We start from the raw sequence: 25321 nt of genomic DNA, 5'->3' as shown, positions 1-25321 counted from the left end.
CTCCACATCTAGACATTCACGCTAAAGAAACTTGCACACTGTACAGAAAGAAGCAAAGAAAAGATGTCCACCATATACATAATTGTTTTAAAAATTAGAAAAAAATTGAAATATCCATGTATCAGTAAGAAAAATGAAGTGCAATACACTCATGAAATATGATAAAAGAGCTGTTCCAGTGAAAATAGGTCCTCATGCCTAAGCATTGATAAATCTCAGAAACTTCAGGTGAGGTGAGGAAAACCAATGTCATTGTGCTGTCATTTGTGTGACATTATAAGACATAAAACAGTTTCATAGTGTGTGGACACACACTTACATAAATTAAAGATTTTTAAATACACTGATATGTAGAATTTCAGAGACTAGTTAACTCTAGAGAAAAGGGGAAGGGACTAGGATAGACATAAAGTAAAATTCTAATGTGCCTAAATATTCTTTTAAAATATATCTGAAACACACATGAGAAATGTTAATATTTTTCAACCTCTAGGTTATGAGTAGTGGATAAATGTCATGTGTACTTTTCTGGTGCTTTAAAATAATTCCTAATTTAAAATTTCTTTAATCAAAGAAAAAAAGATTTCCTGATTTGAAAAGAGGTAAATGAAATTAGTATGTATCAACTGCTATCAATTTTACAGATATTCTGTTATATCTGTTATATCTTGTTTACTCAATGATATTAGTGAACATCATCCTCATTATATTTCAAAATATGAAAACAATGTTAGCTCAAGACATGAAAATACTTACTAATTTTTATACATTATTAACATTTTTGAAATTCCTCTATCTTCTTGTGAGTTACAAGAGGGAAACATTCCCAGATATATAAGTCAGTTGAATGTAAATGCTGGTCGGACTTTTGGTATTTATTTTAAGTACCATATGCTAAAAATTGGGCTTTTGAAGTTTGGTGTCATGTTATCCATTCAAAGGCCGTTGGATTACAGTCTCTGATACATAATATAAACTGACCTTGATCTAGGTTGTAACATGTGCTTTTATTTTATCAAAGTCTTATAACAAAAAGATAAATAGTGAAGTAAAAGATTAGAAATCAAAGTGTGTATTTTCGCGTGCTTTGCTTTGGGTTTTCTACTGCACTTTCCATTAAGTCCTTACTGGCCAACCAGCTTATGTGATCTGACCTTGGGTTATCTTCCCAGAATGTTCTGGAGCTTCAGTCCCTGTCTTTTTGCCTGAATTACATTCCTTGGGGGTACCAAGCTCTTTCTGGAATTTCAGAGTCTATTTAGAAGGGTGGGAAAACCTTACCCCTGGCCCTGGCCCTTTGCATGCTAGGCAGTTTTCAAGGTTCATCTTCACTTTCTTAGCAAAGCTGGGATCCTGGTTCCCCTGATAGAAATAATTCTCCTGCAGTAATCACTTGTAACGTCTTTGTCTTTTCCTTTATTATCTTCTTACAACTTGCAATCTATTTAATGTCAGCCTCACTTCTGTTATTTTTTCCATCAATCAATAAGAAGCTGACAGTGACTCATACATAAAAAAGAAGGAAGAAAGAAAATGAAACAGTTGCAGAGATTTGAAAGTTACTAAGATTGGTTGATACCTATTTCTTAATCTATAAAATGATGATATTAAATCTTTCTTGCCTAACTCTCAATAGATGTAATTATAACATCGAAGCCTTTTGAAAGTATAAGGGATCATCATAAATACGTAGTAATCACTTTTTCTGTTTATTTATATTTCTTTTTATGAGTAGAAGTAAGTTTCTACTCTTTTCCTCTAATGGGATTTGCATGGTGTGTGCTTAGATTTTTATTGGTTTTGTATTTCCTTTTCCTATTTATATATAGCAGTGATCACCACATTAACTTGTTAGGCTGGAACCCTGGGCATTTCTACAAAAGGTGTTCAATTTATATGTTTGATCTTGAATCTAAATTACAGATGTAAATTTCCTAGCATTAGAAGTGCATTCCAGAGTTTTTAGTGAAGCAGCGACAGTTGAGAAATACTATGTTATTCAATTTTTAATGTTAAAGGCTAAATAAACTTGTGTGAAGTGAGAACTAATTTTCTTCTATTTTTCTTCTTGCTTCTAACCACCAACTACTTATTATTTAGCCACGGAACAGTGTATTTAAAGAGTAAGCGCTCCACAAATACTGCTCATTAGCTAATTATCCTTCTTTTGTTAACTTCTTTTAATACTTGGATGCGTTAGAATGAAGGCCATAACAGAGGAAAATCTATAATTGACTACAAACGCCCCCCAAAAAACAGGCATGACTACAGCATTTCTGGAGCAATTATCACAAAAAATAACTTAAATGTCACTGGAGATACTCCGGGTAACTTTGTCAATAGAATTCCCAGTTGACTAACAATCACGGTTAAACATGTACCACTGGAGTTGTACCTAATTTATAAGAAAGCGACTTCCTGAGAATGGCTACAGGGAAACGATCGTGACTCTATTTCTCTAGAGAGAGCCTTTGCCGAGGGAACTCTAGCAAAAAGAAAATTGGTGTCAACCCAACAGTGTCTGACTCTAAGAAAAAAGAACCTAGTAAGGTTTTTCTAATTAAGCTTTGTTTTTAGAGAAAAAACTGCCGAAGGAGAAAGGCCAGTTATCATAAATATTTTGTAGGGTAGACCACAACATACCTACTTATGTACTCAGCTAAATATGTGCAATAGGATATGTATCTTAAGCATGCATGTCTCCAGAAGGGGATGAAAATTGGCTCTAATAGGGGTGAAAATACCGTTTTCATTTTATGCATATGGACACAGTGCACCTGGACACAAGAGTATACCCGTGGAACAAAGATTTCATGGTGAGGATGGTATGAAAATAAAATAGTAATTAAAGAGGCTCCTTAAGGGCTTGAAAATAAAAATCAGGCTGGGAGACACTGGTCTAAAGAGAAGAGGCACTGTTTATCATCAGCCTATCTTCATCAGATTTGATGAATGAGTGAGTAAAAATAGCAAGTAAGGGAATAGTAAACAATAACATAGGTTTTATCAATAATTTGATACTGACAGCATAGTAAATTAAACTGCTCAAGGAACTTACCCATAAAGCAGAAGATTCACTCTCAATCTGAGCATCAAAAATCCAAATCAGAAAGATCTTCCAAAAATGAATCAGGAATATAATCATAGCCACTTCATGTATGGCATTGTTGATGAACCACAAAGAAGTTTTGAAAAAGTAGTTACGTACCTTAGAACCCATAAAAAGAATTGAGAAGAAAGCTGCCAAGATGTTCTATATGATCAAGTTACTAGAAGGTGGGGAACTAGTCTCCCTAGAAGTTTCAGTAGAAGTCCTGGAACACTATGCCTTTGTGTTTGAATTGTGCCACTCTAAAAATACATTAAATACCAAACTGTGATGTTTTCCCTGTTTTTTTTTTTTTTTCTTTAAGATTTTATTTGTTAGAGAGAGCGCAAGCACAGGCAGACAGAGTGGCAGGCTAGAGGCAGAGGGAGAAGCAGGCTCCCTGCCGAGCAAGGAGCCTGATGTCGGACTCCATCCCAGGACGCTGGGATCATGACCTGAGCCGAAGGCAGCCGCTTAACCAACTGAGCCACCCAGGCATGCCTTCCCTGTTTTGAAGCTAATATCAATTTAAAGAAAACTTTGGAAACACAATCCTTAAATAAGAAATTACTTAGATATACTCTCAAGGAAGATTGGAAAAGGAGGAAGGAAGTAGAACAGGCAATAACTAATTTATTCTCTGCAAGTTGAGGCATGACCAGAAAGCAGAGCTCTAGTGATCTAAAAAGATTTTATCCTCAATTCATGTTCCTGTCAGCTTTGAAAGGCCCTTTTAATTAAGCCATGAGGACAGATACATAAGTTGGTACTGTATCCAGCATATTTACTATTTAGTTTTGGCTTATTATTTGTCTATTGTAGAAACTGAGAACAATCAGAACCAAGCACTTTTCAATCCAATGAACCCAGCTACCACCCACTCAAGAAAAAAATGTGGAGCAGACTCAGATCTAAATAAGTAGGAGTCTAGCAACTTAAAGCTGTGGCATGAAGCTGACATCCTATGCAGTCATGTGTAAGGTCTATGGGGATCTTACAGAAGTTGATCGTTACTTGTGAGGAGGGTTGAAGTAAGCATGGTGGTGTAAAATAGGATTAGATTGAAGACCTATAAAGAGTTCTAAAATGTTTTGGTTTGAAGATTTGTCACAACAAAGTAAAACTATCACTTTGGGTAGCCTGTTTTTCTAGGTATAAACATCCTATAATCTTTACTATAGTGTGTTGGGGGCCCCCAAGACCACACTCATTATCAGTGATTCACTAGAAGGACTTGGAGAATTCTGAAAAGTTTCTGTACTCACCCTAATGGTTTATTACAGCAAAAAATATATAGATTAAAATCAGCAACGACAGAGGTGCATAGGAAAGAGTCTAGAAGAAACCAAATGCAGACTTCCAGTTATCTTCTCTCAACGGAATCATACGGAAAGTATTTATTTCTCCCAGAAACAATGTATGACAATACTTACGAGTTATTCCAACCAAGGAAACTCACCCAAGTCTTGCTATTCTGGATTTTTATTGGGAGGTCAGTCATTGAGGTATGAAGCTCTTATCTGACTGACCCAGTCACCTGTTCCCCCAGAGATCAAACTGATACATTGTGACTCAGGGCCCCAGGTAGACAAAACTATGTATTCACCATAAATGGTATTGTAAGCTGATAAATGTGGTGCAATGTCATGGGGAAACAAAACTAGACTTTCACCATAAATGGGATTATTAGCATAAACTGTCTGATGTGACCCCTGACCCCAGGTATACAAAGACCCTTTTATCAAGCAGAATATTCCAAGGTCTTATAGGTTATCTCCCAGGAGCTAGTCAAGCAATGGTCTTTTCAGTTTAGAATATGCAGGGTTTGAGCACTCCAGGCCTGTTGAATTAACACTTCACTGCACCATATGGTGATGAAAGAGTACCAGCGTCTTGTCTTTCTTAGACATTTTACCTCTTCCCACCAACTTAGGTGCATGAAGTATAGTTCATTTGATTTACCTCCTGCTGAATGACCTATAATGATTTACCAATTCCTGAGAGAAAAGATCAATATCTCAGAGTAGCCTTGAAAGTTCATTATGTGAGGGCAAAGACACTGGAAGCCAAGGACCAAGTGCAGACCCTAGCACACAAGAACTATTCAGTGTGTCTGTTTTGAAAAAATAAATGATGAATGAATCATCTACCCTTTGAATTAGTTCTTGTTTCCAATCTCTTTGCTAACCATGGGTCTCTCATTTTATCTCCTCCAACAGATTGAATTTTTAAACCGTTCTTCAAAATTACAAAAGGGCAAACGATGCCACTCCTGTCACAAAGCCTCCTTAGGTCTTTGTAGCACAACTAGTCCTTCCTCTTCTGTGTTCCCATAATATAACTGATTTCTCAGAGGCACAATCCTGTTCCACCAAGCATTATAGTGGATTGTAAATGTATCATTTTACCTGGCTCTAGATGTTGACTTTTAAAGACAGAGACCTTGACTTGTGCATCTTTAGAGTCCCTAGAATTCCTACTCTATTGTGTTGCTTCAGGTTATTAATTAATTGAATATTGAAATTATTTAATCCTATTTTTTCAAGGTTATATTACCAGACAAAAACAGAGATAAGGAAAATGTAATGTCTAAAAATTTCAAATTGTTGAACTCAGTCTGATCTCAGAAAAGTAGTATTACAGGTTCAAAATTAGAGCAAATGAAAAGTAGATTAGACCAAGTGCGTAAGAGCACAGTCTACAGAACAGCTATAGTGTGTCCTCAGTGGGATAAGCTAAATTACACTTATAGAGATGTTTCATCTTTCCTGCCTATATACCCTTCTGAGGACTCCCAACTTCAGAGCTTTGGGGAATTATTTGCACCATAGGTCTGAAATTAGTTTGATTAGTTTTGCTGACATTTATCATATGAAAATATCTGGAATCTACTTTAGAAATAAAAATTAGTAAGAATGTCTGTGGCAATAATTCAATTTGTGTATTTATCAAGTTGCTAAAAATTGACATTTGAAATGGGCCAGGAGAGAGCCCTTTGTTTAGGTTCCCAACAATATAGAAGTGACTATGGTCTCTTAAGTAGGTCATAGAAATTAAGAGTCAAAAAGTTAATTTCAAATAAATTATTCTCTCAGATATAAGCAGAAACCTCTTTAGTTATTCTTACAAATTTTTTTATTTTTTCACACTCTTGTTCTTTCTCCTATTTTTTTTTCCTATGTTCTCAGATCTTATCAACCCTCTATCCTCTGCCCAATCTTGGTTTACTAAAAAAAATAGTTATATTAAACATCTACTATGTGCATAGCTCTTTGCTGTGGATGAAAAACACAACCACCAAGAAATTTATTTAAACTTAGTAAAATATTGTTTATCTAGTGCTCAGTGTTATATCTAGTGCTCAGGAACTTCAGCATTTTCTGGTAGTGTAACAGTAAGTAAGGCAAGGCTTCTACCTCTGAATAGATTATGGGGTATAACTAGGATATACCTAGAGAGAACAAGCTCAGAAGATACAGCTATGTGGGCTTTTTGGGTGGTTATAATAGAGCAATGTACAAAGGACTATGGAGCACAGCTGAGAGAGAAGTTCTCTAAGGAGAAGGAAAGTTTCAGAATTAAGGTAATGAAGGAACTCAAGGAAGAGAAAAAATGTGGAGCAAATCCAGGTGTAGGGAATACTGAGAATCTCTTCCTACAAAGCAAGGAGTCTTCATTTAGAAGTTACTAGTTAAGATTCACTGTTCTTTAAATTTAGAAACTGCAGCCTTCCCAGTTTTTCGTTAGATAATCAGCTTTCCCTGGCCCGAGTCCACAGTATAGGCCCATCTATAAACAAAGGATTTTTCAGTATGTTGGGACTAGGATTAATGATACCAATCTGGAGAGCAGTCACCGCATGAGATTTATATTTCCCATATTATTACTATATGATTAACTGGCGACACCAATGTATTAAAGAAACACTGTGAAAATTAACCAAGAAAACCTTTCCTTTTTTCCTGCTTGGTTGCATCAAGGAAATCTATGGCCGTTTACTCCAGTTTCTCTCCCTGTCAGGTTCTCATGGTTGCCCCAAGTGTATGTTTTTTTAATATGTAATATGGACAGTATTTTGTCCTCTGTATATTATCAACATGCTGTTGCACATCCATTAGTTTAATTCTCTAATTTTATCATATATCATGTGTTCAAAGAGGAAGTAGTTCAACAACAGAGGTTGTGAAGCAGCCTGTGCCCATTTTAGTCAGTGAAACTCACTGCTGTATTTATCATGGCGTTTACACCACACTCTTGATATACATGAAGATCAAATTGTAGCTTTTACGACAGTAGATCAGTATCCAATATCCTTTCGTGTCAGTGTGGCTAGAAAGGAGATAGCTTAACATGGAGATTTTGAGCAGATTAAGAAAAAAAAATCCTATCTTTTAAATATGGTTGAAGGGTAAAATGAAGAATATCCAGTTTATAATTTCCTTTCATGGAACTAAATATAGATGGTTCTTTATCTTGAAGGGTATCTCTGTTTTTATTTGTAGGAGAATGTTGAAGGTGGGGACTGCAGTCGCTGTAAAGCCGGCTTCTTCAATTTGCAAGAGGATAATCATAAAGGTTGTGATGAGTGTTTCTGTTCCGGGGTTTCAGACAGATGTCAGAGCTCGTACTGGACCTACGGCCATGTAAGCAATAGCCTTTTCATTCTGTATGCTGCTCAGTAGAATAGAACCTCCTTGCTATTGTTCTTTTGTAAGAAATTTTTTTAAAAAATGGTTTTCTGGTAGTAAGTTCCTACTTACCATTATCATGAAGAAGGTATTGAATTTTCTTTCAAATGCTATTTGTGTATCTTTGATCAAAGACTTAAAGGTTTTGTTTGTAGCCACGTGGAAGCTGGAACCTCTTAGAAATAGTAAATATTCGTCTTTTCAGTGTCCATGATTACTTTGAGAAGCAGTAATGGGATTAATGTGATTATAACCCCAAGGGCATAGGATTCAATTGAGAAAGCATCAGATAGGCTTTGCAGAATTATGTATTCCATTCATCAATGTTTTGGGTATACAAATTAAGAAGGATTGCTCCCCATTGCCTTTTCAACTCTGCACAGACTGTGGTTTGTGTCCTGATAGAGGATGTGCGAGAGGAAAATGGGACCCTCAGGGAATTTCAAATAGCCGGAATGGCAGCTCTTAAGACTACAGAGTAGCCAGATGCAAGCTGGAGAAAGAGAAGCCTAGAGGAGAATGAGAAACTCTACCGCTAGGGTTGCGAATGCTAAGTTAGATTCTTATACTTGGAGAAGTATAAGAATATACTGGGATATTTTATCAGGGGAGTGATAGGACCAGGGTTGTACTTTACAAATATCACATTTGCAGTAAACTACCTTCTAAACACCCCTTCAACTTTAATCAGATAAGGAATACTTAACATAGCTACAGTATTCTTTTATGCCTGTATTGCTTTTATGTCAAGTCTAAAATACCATGAGTGATTTCTGATTGTCCTCTCATGTCTAAATTGGAATCTGTACACTATTAAATGTATTTGCTTTCAGAGCAGATTGCATAGAACCGATAGCAATTAGGCATCTAGCCCACTTCCCCTCCTGTTTGTAAAGTTTCACCCCATGCTCTAGACTGTTCCATTAACATCAAACTTTCATGGCCAGCAGAAGAGCAGAACTGACATTTAGCCTTGTTTCTTAGCAGTTAGGTCCAAATGATATTTGTGTTTCAGTAAGCCTTCTGGAAAGACCTTCCTCTGAATCTCACTGTGCTTAGAATCCCTGAAGGATGATGTTGGGAAGAGAAGAGAAGGAAGTAACACATTTCTTAAGGTCTAGTCCCAGCTGTTCCACAATTTTGAGAGATGGAGAATCAAATGACCTCTACCTGAAAAAAAAAATTTAAAAATATGTTATCCACATATTCTCATCATCACTATTCTGCTCCCCATCACCTACAACACCAAGCCACTCACACATATCTAAGTGGGACCCTGGTAGCCACAAACCTCTGTATTTTTTTTTTAAGATTTTATTTATTTATTTGACAGAGAGAGAGAAATCACAAGAAGGCAGAGAGGCAGGCAGAGAGAGAGGAGGAAGCAGGCTCCCTGCCGAGCAGAGAGCCCGATGCGGGGCTCCATCCCAGGACCCTGAGATCATGACCTGAACTGAAGGCAGAGGCTTAACCCACTGAGCCACCCAGGCACCCCATATCTTATGTTTTGTCCCAACTAGGTAGGGCAGTCTAAATTAGAATTGTAGCTGTATGCTCTCCCTCGGCCGGAATGTAAAGACGGAAGAGCAAATCATCATGTGTTCCTAATTTTTCCTTTAAGGCTCCTTCCTTTTCTGGGCCAAAGATCTAGGCTATGAATTCCTATAGCACTTCAAACCCCACGGGAAGGATGAGGTATAGTATTGTGAGCTGTGGCCATAGCAACAGGCTAGTGGATTCGAATGTCCTTAAGCCTCAAAACTGAAATTTAATTAAATGAAAGGGGTAGAAAAACAATGCAAAGCTACCTTTCAGGCACTTGCATATTTTATCTCTTTTCTTCCTATGTTTTACAAATACATGTATAAAACCTTTTGTAATTATTTTTCTCATAAGCAATAGGAAATTATTAGTGGAATGAAAAATATGCAGTTTAGAGCCCAGCTATCTGATAATTTATATAACAGTATAATCCCTGTGTAACTTTGAACACATTTCCATTTTTAAAAAAGAAGTATTTGGAGTCATAACTTCTTAAAAAGCATTGGATCGGGGTGCCTGGGTGGCTCAGTGGGTTAAGCCGCTGCCTTCGGCTCAGGTCATGATCTCAGGGTCCTGGGATCGAGCCCCACATTGGGCTCTTTGCTCAGCGGGGAGCCTGCTTCCTCCTCTCTCTCTCTCTGCCTGCCTCTCTGTCTACTTGTGATCTCTTCTGTCAAATAAATAAATAAAATCTTTAAAAAAATAAAAAGCACTGGATCAATAAAAGCCCATGGTTACATAGTACTATCCAAAGTCCTAGAATCAACAAGAACACAATGAGACTCTATGATGAGTACATATGATAAGTTTCACATTTTCCACAGCTCTCCTATTTTTGTCAACTTGAATAGTTTTTTTGTTCTTGTTGTTGTTGTGTTGTTGTTTTAAGTTCCAAAGATTGGACACTATACAGAATAGGAAAGAGAAAAAAGTGGACGTGGTTTTTGGTTTTGTTTTTCTTAAGTAAGATGATCGTGTGTTTTCTTAAAGATACAAGACATGCGTGGCTGGTACCTGACAGACATCTCTGGCCATGTTCAAGTGGCTCCCCAGCAGGATGACTTAGACCTGCCTCAGCAGATCAGCATCCGCAGTGAGGAAGCCCACCGTGCCTTGCCGCAGGGTCACTACTGGAGTGCACCAGCTCCGTACCTGGGAAACAAAGTAAGTCCGTGCGGTGCCAGCTTCTTGCTGCTTTGCTTTAGCCAATCAATACAGAGAATGGGTTTTATTAAGTATTTTTTTTTTTAAGATTTTATTTATTCATTTATTTGTCAGTGAGAGAGAGAGTAGGCAGAGTGGCAGGCAGAGGCAAGGAGAGAAGCAGGCTCCTGGCCAAGCTAGGAGCCTGATGCAGAACTTGATCCCAGGACTCTGGGATCATAACCTGAGCTGAAGGCAGCAGCTTAACCAACTGAGCCACCCAGGTGTCCCTGAAGTATTTTTTTAAATAAAGGTCGCAACAAATTCATGGTGCATCAGGCAGCCAGAAGCAACTAAATCAGTTGAAGTTGGATGTTTCCCCCAGGCCCACTGGGGGAAGTATGTATACCAAAAGTGAATGGTCTATAGCATCTTTAATATACAACTTTACACAGTTGGTGTTCTATGCTAACTTTTTTAGGGGGACAGTGGGGGGAGGTAGTGTCTAAGTCATTTTTATGCTTTTTGAATGACTGAATATACTGAGGAAGACTCTAGGATATTTTTGCAAAAGCTTGACGATGCTTTTGTGAAACAAATGATGAATATTGGAAGGAACTGTGTTGTGTTTACTTGAAATAGCTGTTTTTTCTAGAGTTGTCCATGGTAGGATACTTACTGAAGTTTTCCTCCTCTGTTTCTATTTTATTTCAAAGCTGATATTCAAGACAGCTAATTTTTCTACCTTGTATGAATGTTAATTGGAAATTAAATTTATTAGATAACTAACTTAATACTGGCCATGATGCTTATGCAAACAACATATTTTCTGGAGCTCAAAAAGAAAACTACGCTAAAAGAAGTGCCAGATTGAAAGCATCTTTGTTTGTTTTTTTTTTTTGTTTGTTTTTTTTTTAAATTTTTTATTTTTATAAACATATATTTTTATCCCCAGGGGTACAGGTCTGTGAATCACCAGGTTTATACAAATCAAAACCACAATGAGATATCACCTCACACCAGTCAGAATGGCATCTTTGTTTTTAAAGCCCACTGAGACATACGTTAAAATATACACAGATAAACAAATGCAGCAGCCTCAGAAATGCAGGTCGTTTTTGTTTTTATGGTTTTTTTTTTTTTTCTTTTGTGGACGAACTCTACCTAGGTAGAGGCCTTTGCTTTTATCATATTATTTTATTTTGCCTAAGAGTTTGTCAGAAACCATATTTGGTATAGTAATTCTGAATGGTCTGCTTGTTCTGCAAAAGTTAGTACCTTATCAGCTGATAGTTAAATTACCTACTCACACCAGAAATTGTAATGGTGACAGAAAACTCCCTTAGCAACTTGATGCTATGTAAGCCTCTGAGTTTCACCTATAAGAACACAGTGATGTTTTTGATGAAATCTTCATTGACAAAACAAGCAAAATATATTTATTGTTAGTGGTTCTCTTGCACAGAGTATGAGTATCGAGAAAGAAAAACTTAGTAGTTCACATATTCAGTGAATGGGAACTGGTGGTTTTAGCTGATTAAAAAAAAGAATTTAACTAGTGGCCAGCTTCTTATTTTTAGCAGACTTCTAAATGCTATTATGAAAAATGTGTTAATGAATAAAACATGTTTTTCAATGAATATGTACTTTAAAAGAGACAGTGTATATGGCATAAAATTCTACAGCTGTAATAAAAATCCGATTAAACTTGTATTTGTAAGGCCTTTTACAATGAGAACTCATTCTATCCTGTTCTATTTTTGAAACTCCTGTATTCCTAACAAGAATAAAATAACATAAAACAGCTTAAAATTGCTAGAAAAAAAAGATAAATATACAAACTGTTAAATATTTTGCCCCTGTTTTGAGGAGTTCAGAGAAGAGCCTTGGGTCAAAATTGGAAGTGTTTCAAAGGTCTTATTTTTTCTTACAGTGGTGAAATTTATTTAAGAACAGCTTATAATAGAACATTCTTTATGGCTTTTTCCATATTTTTTATTCGGTCATATGCTTTTTCTTTCTGTTGGCTGAAAATCAAACTGACATAAGGAGAGCAAGCAAATCGGATACTAAATAGCACCAGAGCAAAGAATTTGGACATCCTGTTCCTAGTTGTTGGTGCCCAAAGATAACTTCCTTTATCCTGGCTGAACTATTTCTTAGAACCACCCACAATGAAGCACTTCCAATTCCCCCACAGATCATTTCCACATCAAAAAACCGTATTTGCCTGTGCTTTGACTTCCACTCAGTGAACAAAATAATGGTAACAGGGTGTGCAAATTGTTTGAATATGGAAGACATTTTTTAATGTAATGTGGAAGCCCTTGGTGGTTTACTGTCAGATATTTCAGTATGAATGAAACAATTTGCCTTAATAACTGAACCATATAAATTTTTGATACTACAATAATACTGCAAGCTCTCACAAATTACCTCAGTGCATCTTAACTGCCATGTCACATCACGTAAATTATAGTCATGATGACATGCTTAGTGTGGTTGATTTAATATCTTGCTAAGGAAATGGAAAATTGTAGGGCCTTGTTTATAAATTCAATAAAGCCACTTTCCTAAACAGTTGAGGCTAAATTCTTTACCAGTAATTGCTGTTCAAATCAGAGCCATTGCCAGAATCTGACAGAAATAGTATATCAAGAAACTGGTGCATCTGCTTTGATACTGAATTTCATTTACATCCATGACCAGGAGGCTGTGGGTATATCATCCCTCCTCCGCTTTTTTAGTGTTAATTCCTAAGTCAAAAAATATTTATGGCATGCTATTAGCTTTGCTAAATATTTGTATAACCAATTTTCAAACATTTTCCAAATCACTTAGTTATAAAGCTACTTAAAACAGAAGGGAGATGGGCTGCTATATTCTAGTATAATGAAGTTGCCACATGGCATCCTTCCTTTTTTCAGAAACCTAACTCCAAATAATGGAACTGCTCCCACATGGGATACACTTTGCTGACATAGAGGTCCAGCCCAATTGTGATAAAACTCAAGCACACTTGCCAATTTAGCGAAGGAAGATTTCTTATCCTAAGAAACATTTTTACTGGCTGCAGACTCTTTCTGGGATCATGAGGCACACAGAACTGGATGTCAGTATGTGGAGGGATAGTCCATGAGGCCTGGAAGAACACAGCACACTTTTATACTGCCAATCTAAATATTTCCACTATCTCAGTTATGAATTAATTCCTCAACAGCAATCTTGAAAATGTTGGTTTTTTTTTTTTCCCCCTCACATGTGGGTCATTATTTAGCACAATTGGCACAATCCAGTGTTAATTCCCCCTCACCCCTCACTCAATAGAGTCAAAGAGGATTTAGTCAGGCACCCACAGGGTTGTATACTATGCAGCATTTCATTTTCAAAATGCTTGGCAAGAGTTAATGCCTGGTTGTAGGGCATCGGTTTAAGCTTGGGACTAGGCACGAATGGAAGGAACTAGAGAACGGCATCCTGCTGATTTGCTACAGGCTACAGCAACTATTCAGAAACAGGGTATTTCGGAGTTGGAATAATTTACTGCTTTAGTAAACTAAGTGCTATTGGAACATCGAAATAGTCATTTACTTAAGGTTACCCTAGTGGTCTGAAATAGTTAATGCAGCTTCCAAAAACAATTCTCTTCACATCTGTAAAATTCCCTGAGAATCTGGCTTGGACTGTCTACTATTCCCACATTACCATTAAGGTTTACAGTTCTGTCTCGGAGCATTATTAAATTAATCTTATGTGATTTGTTCTTTACAGAACAATGCTTATTTTCTACAACATTACGTCGCCTTTTTCTGTTTCTAGCTTAGGGAAGCTTGTAAATGGTTTCATGTCGTTGCCAAGAGTACCTAAAGCCTAGCTTAAGATGCACATTATGAGCCTGCTGACAAAATAGCATCTGGCTTCTAAAAGTAATCTCTGGTGCTTCTCTGTTGTGCTTGCTTGACTTTCAGTTCTGTCGCTCAGATCTCAAATTGAAGCTGTGGATTTGAAGGAGATTGATGTTTGAGATTCACAGGACAGGGTGGTTCTTCTTGGCACATAAAAGGAGCTCAACAAATACTTTGTGATTGATGCTCTGTGCTTAACAACAACAATGGAAGTAGTTTTGATTAGTTTGTTCAGAAATGACTCTTGACTTAGGATTTATGTCAGGGTTGAGAAATGACTTCAAGCATGATGAAAATAATTAGAAACTGATAAGCATGATCCCCTCTCCTCTCAACAGCAGAATGTGTATTTGTGACTTACAATTATTCAAAAGTAAAGGTCAAATCCGATCTCCCATCCTTAACTTCCTCCAGTTCAGCCTTGGATTACCAAATGGATTAATTGAGAAGATACTGTGTAGGTAGAGAATGGCATGGCCAAAAAGGTAAATAGGACAAATCAACTGTGATTGAATTTTTATTTCATAAATCAGATCTCATTAAGAATGATTTGGCAGTAGAGAAGTGTCAAGAAGATTTGCTGCCTAGAACTAACCAAATGAAGTGTTAGGGGTATATAAAGAAATATATTTATTTTAAAAAAGGGGCACCTGGGTGGCTCAGTGTGTTAAGCCTCTGCCTTGGGCTTAGGTCATGATCCCAGGATCCTGGGATCAAGCCCCGCATCGGGCTCTCTGCTCAGCTGGGAACCTGCTTCCCTCTCTCTCTGCCTGCCTCTCTGCCTACTTGTGATCTCCGTCTGTCAAATAAATAAATAAAATCTTCAAAAAAAAAAAAAAAAAAAAGCCGAGAACTCACTTGTTGCCCGTAGCTATGGTAAAGTCTGCTATGCAAAATTATGCCACCTACAAGGACTCAAGGTCTCACAAACTTACCTAACCTTATCATAACAGTATCTTGATATTTTTCCTGATTAAATGGATAAAGCACTAATTTTAGAATTCAAATTTTGGCATAAAAGAGCATTTTAATATTCATATGGGTTATTTTGTTTGCAGCACCTTATAACAAAGTGCAGTGGGGACAAAGATCAGTGTTTACAACTGAGCAACTGAATATGTACCAGATAGGGAAGCATTCAGTTTAACAGCAAGGAGTTTACTTAACAGTAATATCAGCCTCAGTTAACTTTGGGATATGGTTGCCAACAAAAGTAGTCCAGGTCAAGAGAGGTAATGGTTATATAGATTCTGCACAAAAGATGTCAACTAAAATATTCAACTTGTGCATTTATGCATCTATCTTAAGATACATGACCAAGGTTATCAGCTGATAAGCCAAGATATCCCAAGTAGTATGACACTCAAGACTGGAATCCAGATGTGTTAAGCCCTTTTCTACTAGGTTTTTTTTTTTTTTTTTTTTTTGTTTATGAGTACTTGTAAAGCGTTTGGCTTTGGCATAGAAATGTCTAAGCAGCTTATCCAAAGGGAAGCATAAGGAATGAAACAATAAAGATATGAGTTTATATAAATGCAAATTAATGAAATAGAAAACAGATATCTGTTTTTTTTATTTTTATTTATTTTTTTTAAGATTTTATTTATTTATTTGTCAGAGAGAGAGAAAGAGTGCACAAGCAGGCGAAGTGGCAGGGAGAGGCAGAGAGAGAAGCAGGCTCCCTGCTGTGCAAGGAGGCCATTGTGGGACTTGATCCCAGGACACTGGGATCATGACCTGAGCCGAAGGCAGCGGCTTAACCCACTGAGCCACCCAGGAGCCCCCAAAAAGTTGTTTTTAGAGGAATTACAAAGCTCTAGCATAATTTATAGGGAAAAAAAGTGGGTAAAGATATACATAAATGATTTTAGAAATGTAAATATGGACATAACTAAAATTACTTCATAAAATAATAATAATAAAGAAAATCATGAAAACTTTACACACAATAAATTTAGTTATTTATAAAAATAAAAAATTTCTAGAAAAATAAAAATTAATAAACCTGGTTCAAGGGGAAAATCCTAGAAGTAATATCAATATTAAAACAAGTGAATTAATAGTCAAGGAAATCTTCCCAATAAGAGACCACCAGGTCTATTTTGTTTATGGGTAATTTCAATCACTATTCAAACCTAAAAAAAAAAAAAGAATCAATCTTATACAAGTTTTCTAGAGTACAGAATCATGGGGATTACTCCTTGAGCAATTTTATGCTTGATATCAAGCCTTCAAGAGAGTTATGAAAAAGAATCCCTATCCAAAGTCACTCATGCAAATAGATCCTAAACAAAGCATAACCAGTCTGAATTTGTAATATATAAAAATGGCAAAACAAAATTGACCACATTGCCTTTGTCATAAGAGTTCAGGTTGGTTAAATATCAGAAAATCAGTTTAAGTAATTGGCCATATTGGCTGACTAAAGAGAGAGAAAAGTAAAATGATTGATCTCAGTAGATGCAGAAAAAGAAATAGGCAAAATTAAATGATTCATGAGGTTTTAAAAAAAATTTCAGGGGCGCCTGGGTGGCTTAGTAGGTTAAAGCCTCTGCCTTCGGCTCAGGTCATGATCCCAGGGTCCTGGGATCAAGCCCCACATTGGGATCTCTGCTCGGTGGGGAGGCTGCTTCCTCGTCTCTCTCTCTCTGCCTACTTGTGATCTCTGTCTGTGATAAATAAAATCTTTTCTAAAAATTTTTTAAAAATAAATAAAAATGAAGAAAATTTAAAAATTGCAAAGATTGGAAAGGCACTTCTTTAGCTGATGAAGAGTATCTACACAAAAAGAAATAGCAAATATTTAATATAAAATACTGTACAACTTCTTTAAGATCACAAACATGAAACAATTTTCACTATGATCACTTTTTTTTAACATTGTACTGGAAGACCTAGATGGTTCAACAAGATAGGAAATAAGAGATATATGGAGATTAGAAGGGAAGAAATAAAACCACCATTTGTAGATGATAGGATTATCTGTTTTATGAACTCAAAAGATAAAAAATAGAAGATAAAATATTTAATAAATGAATCAAAAGGGGAACTGTATACAAAATTAATTTATGAAAGCCCATTGTATTTCTTTACATCAGCAAAAAAAGTTCAAAATACTTTTATAATCAGTCCTTTATAATAGCAAAAAATATTAAAAGTACCAATGATTAAATTTATACGGAAAAGCAAAGGAAGAAGAATAATTCGAGAAAATTCTAAAACAAAAACTGGAGATGGATTTTTAATCAAAACTTTTCTGATATAAGGACTTAGGACTTATTTTAAAAAGACAGAATAAGACAAAAGGCAATTCGTGTGAAAAAAAAGATAAAAAATGCAAAATAGATAAAATGGAACTGAGAAGGGAGCCTAAATGACTCAGTTAAGCATCAGGTCATGATCTCAGGGTTGTAGGATCAAGCCCTAAGTGGGGCTCTGGCTCTCTCTTTCTTGCCTTCTCCCTATACTTTTCCTCCCCTTTGCTTTTGCCCAGCCCCTGCCCAAATAAATAAATAAACCAGAAAGAAAGAAAGAAAGAAAGAAAGAAAGAAAGAAAGAAAGAAAGAAAGAGAAAGAAAGAAAACTGAGGAAAAAAGCCCAGAATTATCCCATGGATACTTGATTTTTGACAAAACAGACTTTGCAGGTGATATTGATACAATAGGGCATGTAATAAGTGCTATTCATGCATTGGTTATCTAAAAACAGAAGAAAAAAAATTTGCATCCCTACATTATACATAAAAATAAATTCTGATTGAAGCAAAGACTGTAATTTCAAAAATCATTCTAAAAATGCTTATCAAAAATAATACATTGGATTTTTTTGCTTCTGACAATAACTAAATAGTAGAATATCAATTTACCTACCTGCCTTAAATAAGAAAACTTAAGAAAAAGTGTGAAACAAAAATTTTAAGACACTAGACAACAAATTGTATGGGGTCTGTGGTCTCTCAGAAAAGAGAAACAAATGAAGTAAAGCTTACAACTGTCTCAGATTATTGCATGGGTGCAGTTCCAAGTGTATGGAGGGAAAACCCTATTATCAGGATTTGAAAGGTAGAGATTGGAGGTTATGAAGGTTAGAAATCATGGAACAGGATATTGGAGAAAAGGGATATGGGGAGAGAGAGGGAGAGAGACAAACAAACCAACAGATATCCAGAGAGAGACGTGGAGAGAGACAGCTGTAAAGCTATAAGCAAGACCTCCAGCCTGGCTAAGTATTGAGATGGGAGGGAGAAGATCCCTGAAGGCTGGTGAAAGAAATACCAATAAGTAACAAACGGAAACAATTCTTGGAGCTAACACAGAGGTGGTAATAGTTCATTTTTCCACCACCTAATATGGACTTATCTTCATAATGGGAAGGATGTCAGGTAATGTGCTGAGAGACTGTTGTCTTAGTAGAAGGGTTAAATTAGCCCGGGGATTACAGACTGTTCTAAATTCACCCTAACACATCTCGAAAGCAAACCTTAAAAGAAATCAACTTGTCCCAAGTAAATTAACTGCATGTCAGAACAAAGTCCAATATTACTTAATTACAACAAAATCCAACACCCAACAATGTAAAATTCAGCATGTCTGGCATCAAATCAAAAATTACCAAGCATGTGAACAAGCCAGAGCAGTTGAACCATAACCAGGAAGAAAATCAGTCAATGAAAACAGATCTTAAAATGATAAGAAATCATGCCAAAGCATATATGAATTGAATTAAATGAAAAAAAAAAAAAAAAGAGGAAGACAGAGAATCTTAAAAGCAGTCAAAGGAAAATAAGTACAACATGTATAGAAGAACAAAGATAAGAAAAATAGAAGATTCTTGTCAGCCAGAATGTGAACTAGAATATAGTACACAGCTTTTTAAAGTATCAGAGGGAAAAGAAACAACAACACACAAAAAAGTCAATCCAGAATTCTTTAGTAGGCCAAAATATTCTCAAAAAGGTAGGCGAACAAAGAGTTTTTCAGAGAAATAAAGGCTTAACTACTTTTTTTCACCAACTATACATAGTTAGAAGAAATGTAGAAAGTTCTTCTGGTGAAAGGAATATGATGCCAGAGGGAAATTTGTTCCTATGATATGAAATTAAGAGTATCCAAACAGTATAAAATAATGTTTTCTCCACTGATTGCTGCCTAACACAGGACCTCAGGCTAGTCATCTCTTTAGCCCTGGGCTTAACACAGTGGTTACTGAATAATAACAAGACACACAGACTTAAAATAGAATTTCAAGTACCCTTTATATACAGTTTTCATTGAAATTATGAAAAGAAAAAAAAAGAAATTATGAAAAGACTATGCTATAATAAGAATGTAAATGTTCTCCCTTCTTCAACCTCCATTCCCCATCTCAAAACCAAAGAAAGCAAAATCAACACCAATTTGAAAGAGTTTCAATCAAATCTTAATGTAAAACTACAATTTTTTCCTCCATTTTTATTAATAACACTTTATGGGTATTCTGTGTGGAGCTCAGTGAAAAAGCACAGGAACTGATGAATTGTTGGTTTTGATACAGGAGCTCAAGTTGGTAGGGAAGGATGAAAGACAGATACGTGTTAAGAAGAAGATGTCATAAAGACACAGAAAGGATGGCCATCTAGAAACCAAGGACAAAAACCTGGAACAGGTTCTTCCATCGCAGCCCTTGGAAAAGACCATCCTGCTGACTCCTTGATCATTGGCTAGCAAACTCCTACATTATTTTCTTTCTGCCTTTTCATGAGAATTGATTGAAGGGGATTAATTAAGTAAGGAGAAGTCACAGTCAGTTATTTTTAGTGTTTTGGTCCTTATGCCTTTCACAGATCTGATTCAAATTCCAGATATCTACCTTATTAGTCTTATGATCTGGACACATTCCATAATTTAGTTGAGTCCTTCATTATCTACCAAATGAGAGTTCCAGCCTTAGAATTGGGCAAAGCCCTCTAAAATGCCCTTAGCACCCAAAAGCTGTTCAATAAATGCCAATTTCCTCAGGACTTTCTATAACTGTGCACTGTAGGAATTTATATCAAAGATAGTCTGTATCAATTAAAGATGTTTGTTGAAGAGCACTCTATCCCCTATTTCCTACTGTCTGACAGAGTATCTAGTGGTGGTAAGGGACAAGATACCATTAAAGATAAAAATGCACAATCACAGAGAGTTAATTTTAGCAAATAAGTAGATTATATGAATTAAGCAGTGGGTTTGCAGCTGTGAAGAAATTTGATCAGTTAACTAGATTTTTGAGAAGCCTGCAGAATGTTTTATACTTTATCTTGAATGTACCAAAATAAAGCTAAAAATCATCACTTCATGTCATTCCAAGCAAATGACTTGATAAATGTCTCACTATTCCTGCTTCACTGAAGGCCTAGTATGTAAAGGAATTTGCGATTTCTGCCCATCAGTAACTGATTAGAGAAGTAAATTTTATAAGCATGATAAACACAATCAACAGCCTGCAGCTATAATATTATTAAGGTGATCATTAAGATAGATCCCAATTCAATAATATTGGTGTCCTTATGAAAAGGGAAAATTTAGAGACAGACCCTCGTACAGGGAGAATGTCTATGGGAGCATGAAGACAGCCAGATACGATCCAGAGAGGGAAACATAAAACAGAGGCCTCTCCCTCAGCCCCAGGAGGAACCAACCCTGCCAACACCTTGACTTAGGACTGAAATCCTCCAGAACCGTGAGATAATGAATTTCCATTATTTAGGACACTCCATGTGTCCTACGTTCATATGGCAGTGCTAGCAAAAGTATACAACTGATAAGATACCAATTCTTTTTTAAAAATTCCACATTTCCTTCTTATAATTTGCAGAGACAGAAGGCTAATCTAATATCTAAAGAGGTTATTGAAATTGATGAGAAAAGCCAATAGTCCAACAGAAAAATGGGCAACAGATACAGTTTATAGAAAAGGGAATGTATGCTATATGACTTAAACGTAATAGAGTGATGTTTGCTAATTATTACTGCATGAAAATGGAAAGATATGAAACAGTGTTTAACCTGACTCAGTATGATAACTACACCAGGAAATCATTTGTCATCCATTTTAGAAAAGAGGAAAAAAAATGGATAGCACAGAATTACTGAGACTTTAAAAAGACAAAGATCCTGGGGCGCTTGGGTGGCTCAGTTGATTAAGTGTCTGACTCTTGGTTTCAGCTCAGGCCCTGGTTTCAGGGTCCTGGGATTGAGCCCTAACTCAGGTTCTGCTCGCAGCTCAGAGTCTGCTTGAGATTCTCTTTCTCTCTTTCTCCCTCTGTCCCTCCTGCTCATGCTCTCTCTCTCTCTCTCAAATAAATAAATAAATCTTTAAAACAAAAGGGGGCAAAGATCCTTATATATTGGTAGTGAGGATATACATAGATGCAATCCAAGAAAACCAACTTAGAAATCTTTGCCAGAGTTACAAATGTACATGTGCTTGCATATTTCCCTTCTGGAAATTTATCCTACAAGTGTATATAAACATAAGAAATGCAAAGTCATTCATTCATAAATGTTTTTGGTGCCCATAAAAAATGTCTTTCATTGAGAGACAAATTAAATAAGTTTGAGTAACCAAATGCTATAAAATTTTAAATAAGGAAAGAAATTCTAAATAGGCTAATATGGAATGATCCAAAATATATTGTTAAGTAATTTAGCCTGAAAGTAGAATAGTACATATATGCTCACCTTTTGTGCAAAAACTAGTGGAGAACAAGAATATATATTTACAATTATAAGGTTAGCTGTTTAGAGTCACAACTAGCATTTAAATTGAGGGGAGTTTGCCTCTAGAGTGTCTATGCCTTCAGTGAACAGATTATCAAAGATGTAAAATAAGGTATTTTAAGTAGAACAGCCTTTATTTTTAATTTGATCTGTTATAAACTATTGCTTCTCTATTGTAGACTTTGTTGTAAAAATTACTGCTTTAATGTGATCATTTAAATAAGTATTAAGTGTCCCAATCTTACAAGCTAAAAATGGGTTGACAAGCTTAATTAATCACAAGGATTGGAATAGTACACTTATCTTTCCAGATACTTTCAGGAAATTCCATTATTGTCAGCAGTGCCTACCATAGAAGCATAAAGTTCACATTTTTATTCCTGAGGTTTTCTCATCACTTCCAGCAGTAGAAGTTGAGTCAAGCAGGTGCTGTCTTACTTTACTTTGTTGGAAGCTCTTCTATTACCCAGGTCTCTGATTCCATTTACTTGAAATCCAACATTTGCCACATGGAAAAAGGAGCTATGTGATAAGACCCCAATCTGAAATGTGATGAATTATTAAACAAGTAGTTTGTTGGGTGATTGAAAATTACCTGCAAAAGAGTGCTTATCTCCTTGAGGCACGTCAAAAGCTAATGGAATTGAGCCAATTAGACTGACTGTCTCTTCAATGAGTTGTGACCTCTCGATGGTAATAGCTTATTATGATGATAAATGAACCCATCTCTCCAACTGAAGCCTGAGTACACACTTCAGCAGTTTCCTTGAATCATGAGGCCATTACCTTTCAACTTGAGATCGACAGCAGTGACAACCGCAGGAGCAGAGAGCATGCATGACTAGACACAGATGATTGTTTTACTCAGATGAATATATTTACAGCTATTTCCAAAGAAATGGGAACTCTTGTATGTTGAGTGCTCACACCTGAAATATTTACCAAATGACGTTTCCCTTATTAAGAAGAAGAACTACTTCCTGGCTACCTCATCATTTTGAGATAACAGGTTTTGCTTCCTCCCCCTGCCATCCCACTCCCCATCCCGTTTTTGTTTGCTGCTTTCAGTGTTTGAATTCCTTATTCTTGTTGGTCTCCTGATGGAGTAAAATTTTGGAATAAAAATATTTTCTTTCATTGAAGATGCTTGTAATATACACACAAGCATATATATATATATATATATATATATATATTTTAAATTTAGGAGTATGTATCTTTAATTAATTTAATCTTATTAAATTCCACAGCTTATATTTCATGTAGGCTGGGAGAATCGCTCAGACTTCTTTATTTGTAGACAAGTTTTGTAAAAATTGTTGGTTTAGGAATCATGTAAGTATAAATAGTTTAATTTCTCATTTTTTATTTTCAATAAATACCAAAAGTTCTTTAAGCAGTTATTGAAGCTTGATATGACTTTTCTTTTTCTGCTGTAGTGATATTTTGGTTTGAAAAGAGTTAGCGGAGAAAGTGTTATTGCATCTATAACAAAATACGATATTCCAGTCCTCATAAGTATTAGACAGATGTGAGCTGCCAACTTCCCCCCAAAAAATCTGTTGACCAAACAAAATTAAGTTTATGAAGGTACTACAGTAAGGGGAACACCAGCCACCTTGACAGAGTGTTAGTAGTGTCTTAGAGGGTAAACATCTGAGGAGGATATTCACTGGTTTTAAGGGAAAGGTTGGGTAATTTCAACGTGATTTTTTCACAGAAGGCAACTGGGCAGAGTTTATGATACCATAGCCTCAGCTTTGTCAAAAATGAGTGAGAGTGAGACCAGAGTCCTGAAGTAATTGTTGAAGAGCGTTTAGTTAGTCTATGAGCGAGCCAGCTTGGGTGGATCGCAGCCTGTGAACCAGGTTTTCTTGGAGCTTGTTTGGAGAATGGTTTAAAATAGGGGTTTGGAATTATGCTTATTCCCAGCACTAACACAAGAATAGGGGGTTGTGTTGGCTTTCATTCTCAGAGAAAGGATCTGTGTGAGCATAATGTAGTTGACTTGTTTTCTTCTGTGCCATTTGCTTCTCCTTGTATAAAGTAGAAATAGTAATACCCACTTCACAGAGTTGTTCAAGACAGTGCCTTGTGATAAATAAGAAGCACTCGGTATTAGCGATTATCCTTAACTCCAGAAGGACCTAATTGGAAGTCAGACAGTATTTTATTGAAATTTTAGAAAGGCTATACACACATAGGAAGGAAGGAGAGAAGGAAGGAAAAAGAAGAAAGGAGACATGAAAGAAAAAAGAAAGAAAGAAAGAGAGCAGGAAAGGGAAAGGTAGAAAGAATCTCTTCATATTTATTTAATTTTTAGTGTATTTTAATTTAGAAACTAACTGTCTATTAGGATATCTCTCTTTTAGTCCAAATTTATCAAGAGGTAGTCTGATCTTTGAGTAAATGTCTTTTCTCCAGTTTTCATCTGGGGCTGGGTACGAAGTGATCATCAGCCTCGGTGTTCGGGAAGTAAGTCCTTTATGATGAAATAGCACTGGAAATAGCCGACAACCAAAAAGCTTTATAGGCCATTGAAGGTCCCTGGAGCCATTTGCTGCTTTAAGCTTATTTTTACTCATCATCACAGGAAAAGAAATAAGCAGGGCATTGTTCTTCTTATATCAAATAGTTTTAAATGGAGATGTGATGATTTCGTATAAAAGTCAAAATGCTTTATTTTGTTTTTACTTTCAAAACAAGGAGAGAGATACAATTTGATTATGTTAATATCCAATCATGATTCTGCTCTTGATCCCAAACTCTTTCAAAACTTTACACAGGAAACATTGGAGCAAATTTACTGTATGTCATTCTCTAGCAGATATTTGGAGGATGACGGGTGGAATGAGTGTTTGAAACAAGAAACCATCTTCGGTTGTGCCAAACACGTGAATTCTCTGCGGGCAGGTAGATCCCATAAGACGTAGCAGGAATGGCTTTGATTGCATGTGCCTGACATGCAGTGCCGTCTTTTCACTTAAAGCAGATATGTCAGGTTAGAAAGTTCAGACTCACCAATAAGCTAGCCTTGTCTGAGGTCTAGTTATGGCCACAGTAGTCTCTCAAGTCTGGTGCCCCTCTACATCACGTCACCTCTTTATAGCAAACGGATTATTGACCCCCTCCCCATTCCAGATTCACTCAGTCAGAAGACCTGGGGGAGATGGGTGGAAATCTACGCTTTAATAACCTCCCCAAGTGACTCTT

The 25321-nt window shown here is 36.2% G+C and overlaps 1 protein-coding gene across 5 annotated transcripts in view; it reads left to right on the top strand.

Annotated features, from left to right (window-relative positions):
• LAMA2 (laminin subunit alpha 2) overlaps positions 1–25321 on the top strand; it is a 637158-nt gene that overhangs the window by 281508 nt on the left and 330329 nt on the right. For all 5 annotated transcript variants that reach the window (XM_045066381.1, XM_045066380.1, XM_045066378.1 and 2 more), the window contains exons 11-12: positions 7591–7731; positions 10309–10482. In XM_045066381.1, coding sequence (XP_044922316.1) covers positions 7591–7731; positions 10309–10482 — 315 coding nt within the window. The remainder of the gene's footprint in view (positions 1–7590; positions 7732–10308; positions 10483–25321) is intronic.

The sequence above is a fragment of the Mustela putorius genome, unplaced genomic scaffold (assembly GCF_011764305.1).
Source record: "Mustela putorius furo isolate JIRA1106 unplaced genomic scaffold, ASM1176430v1.1 tig00003863_pilon_pilon_pilon, whole genome shotgun sequence".
Taxonomy (NCBI): Eukaryota; Metazoa; Chordata; class Mammalia; order Carnivora; family Mustelidae; genus Mustela; species Mustela putorius.
Note: the sequence above shows the minus strand (reverse complement) of the source record. Positions and strands in the feature narration are given on the sequence as shown.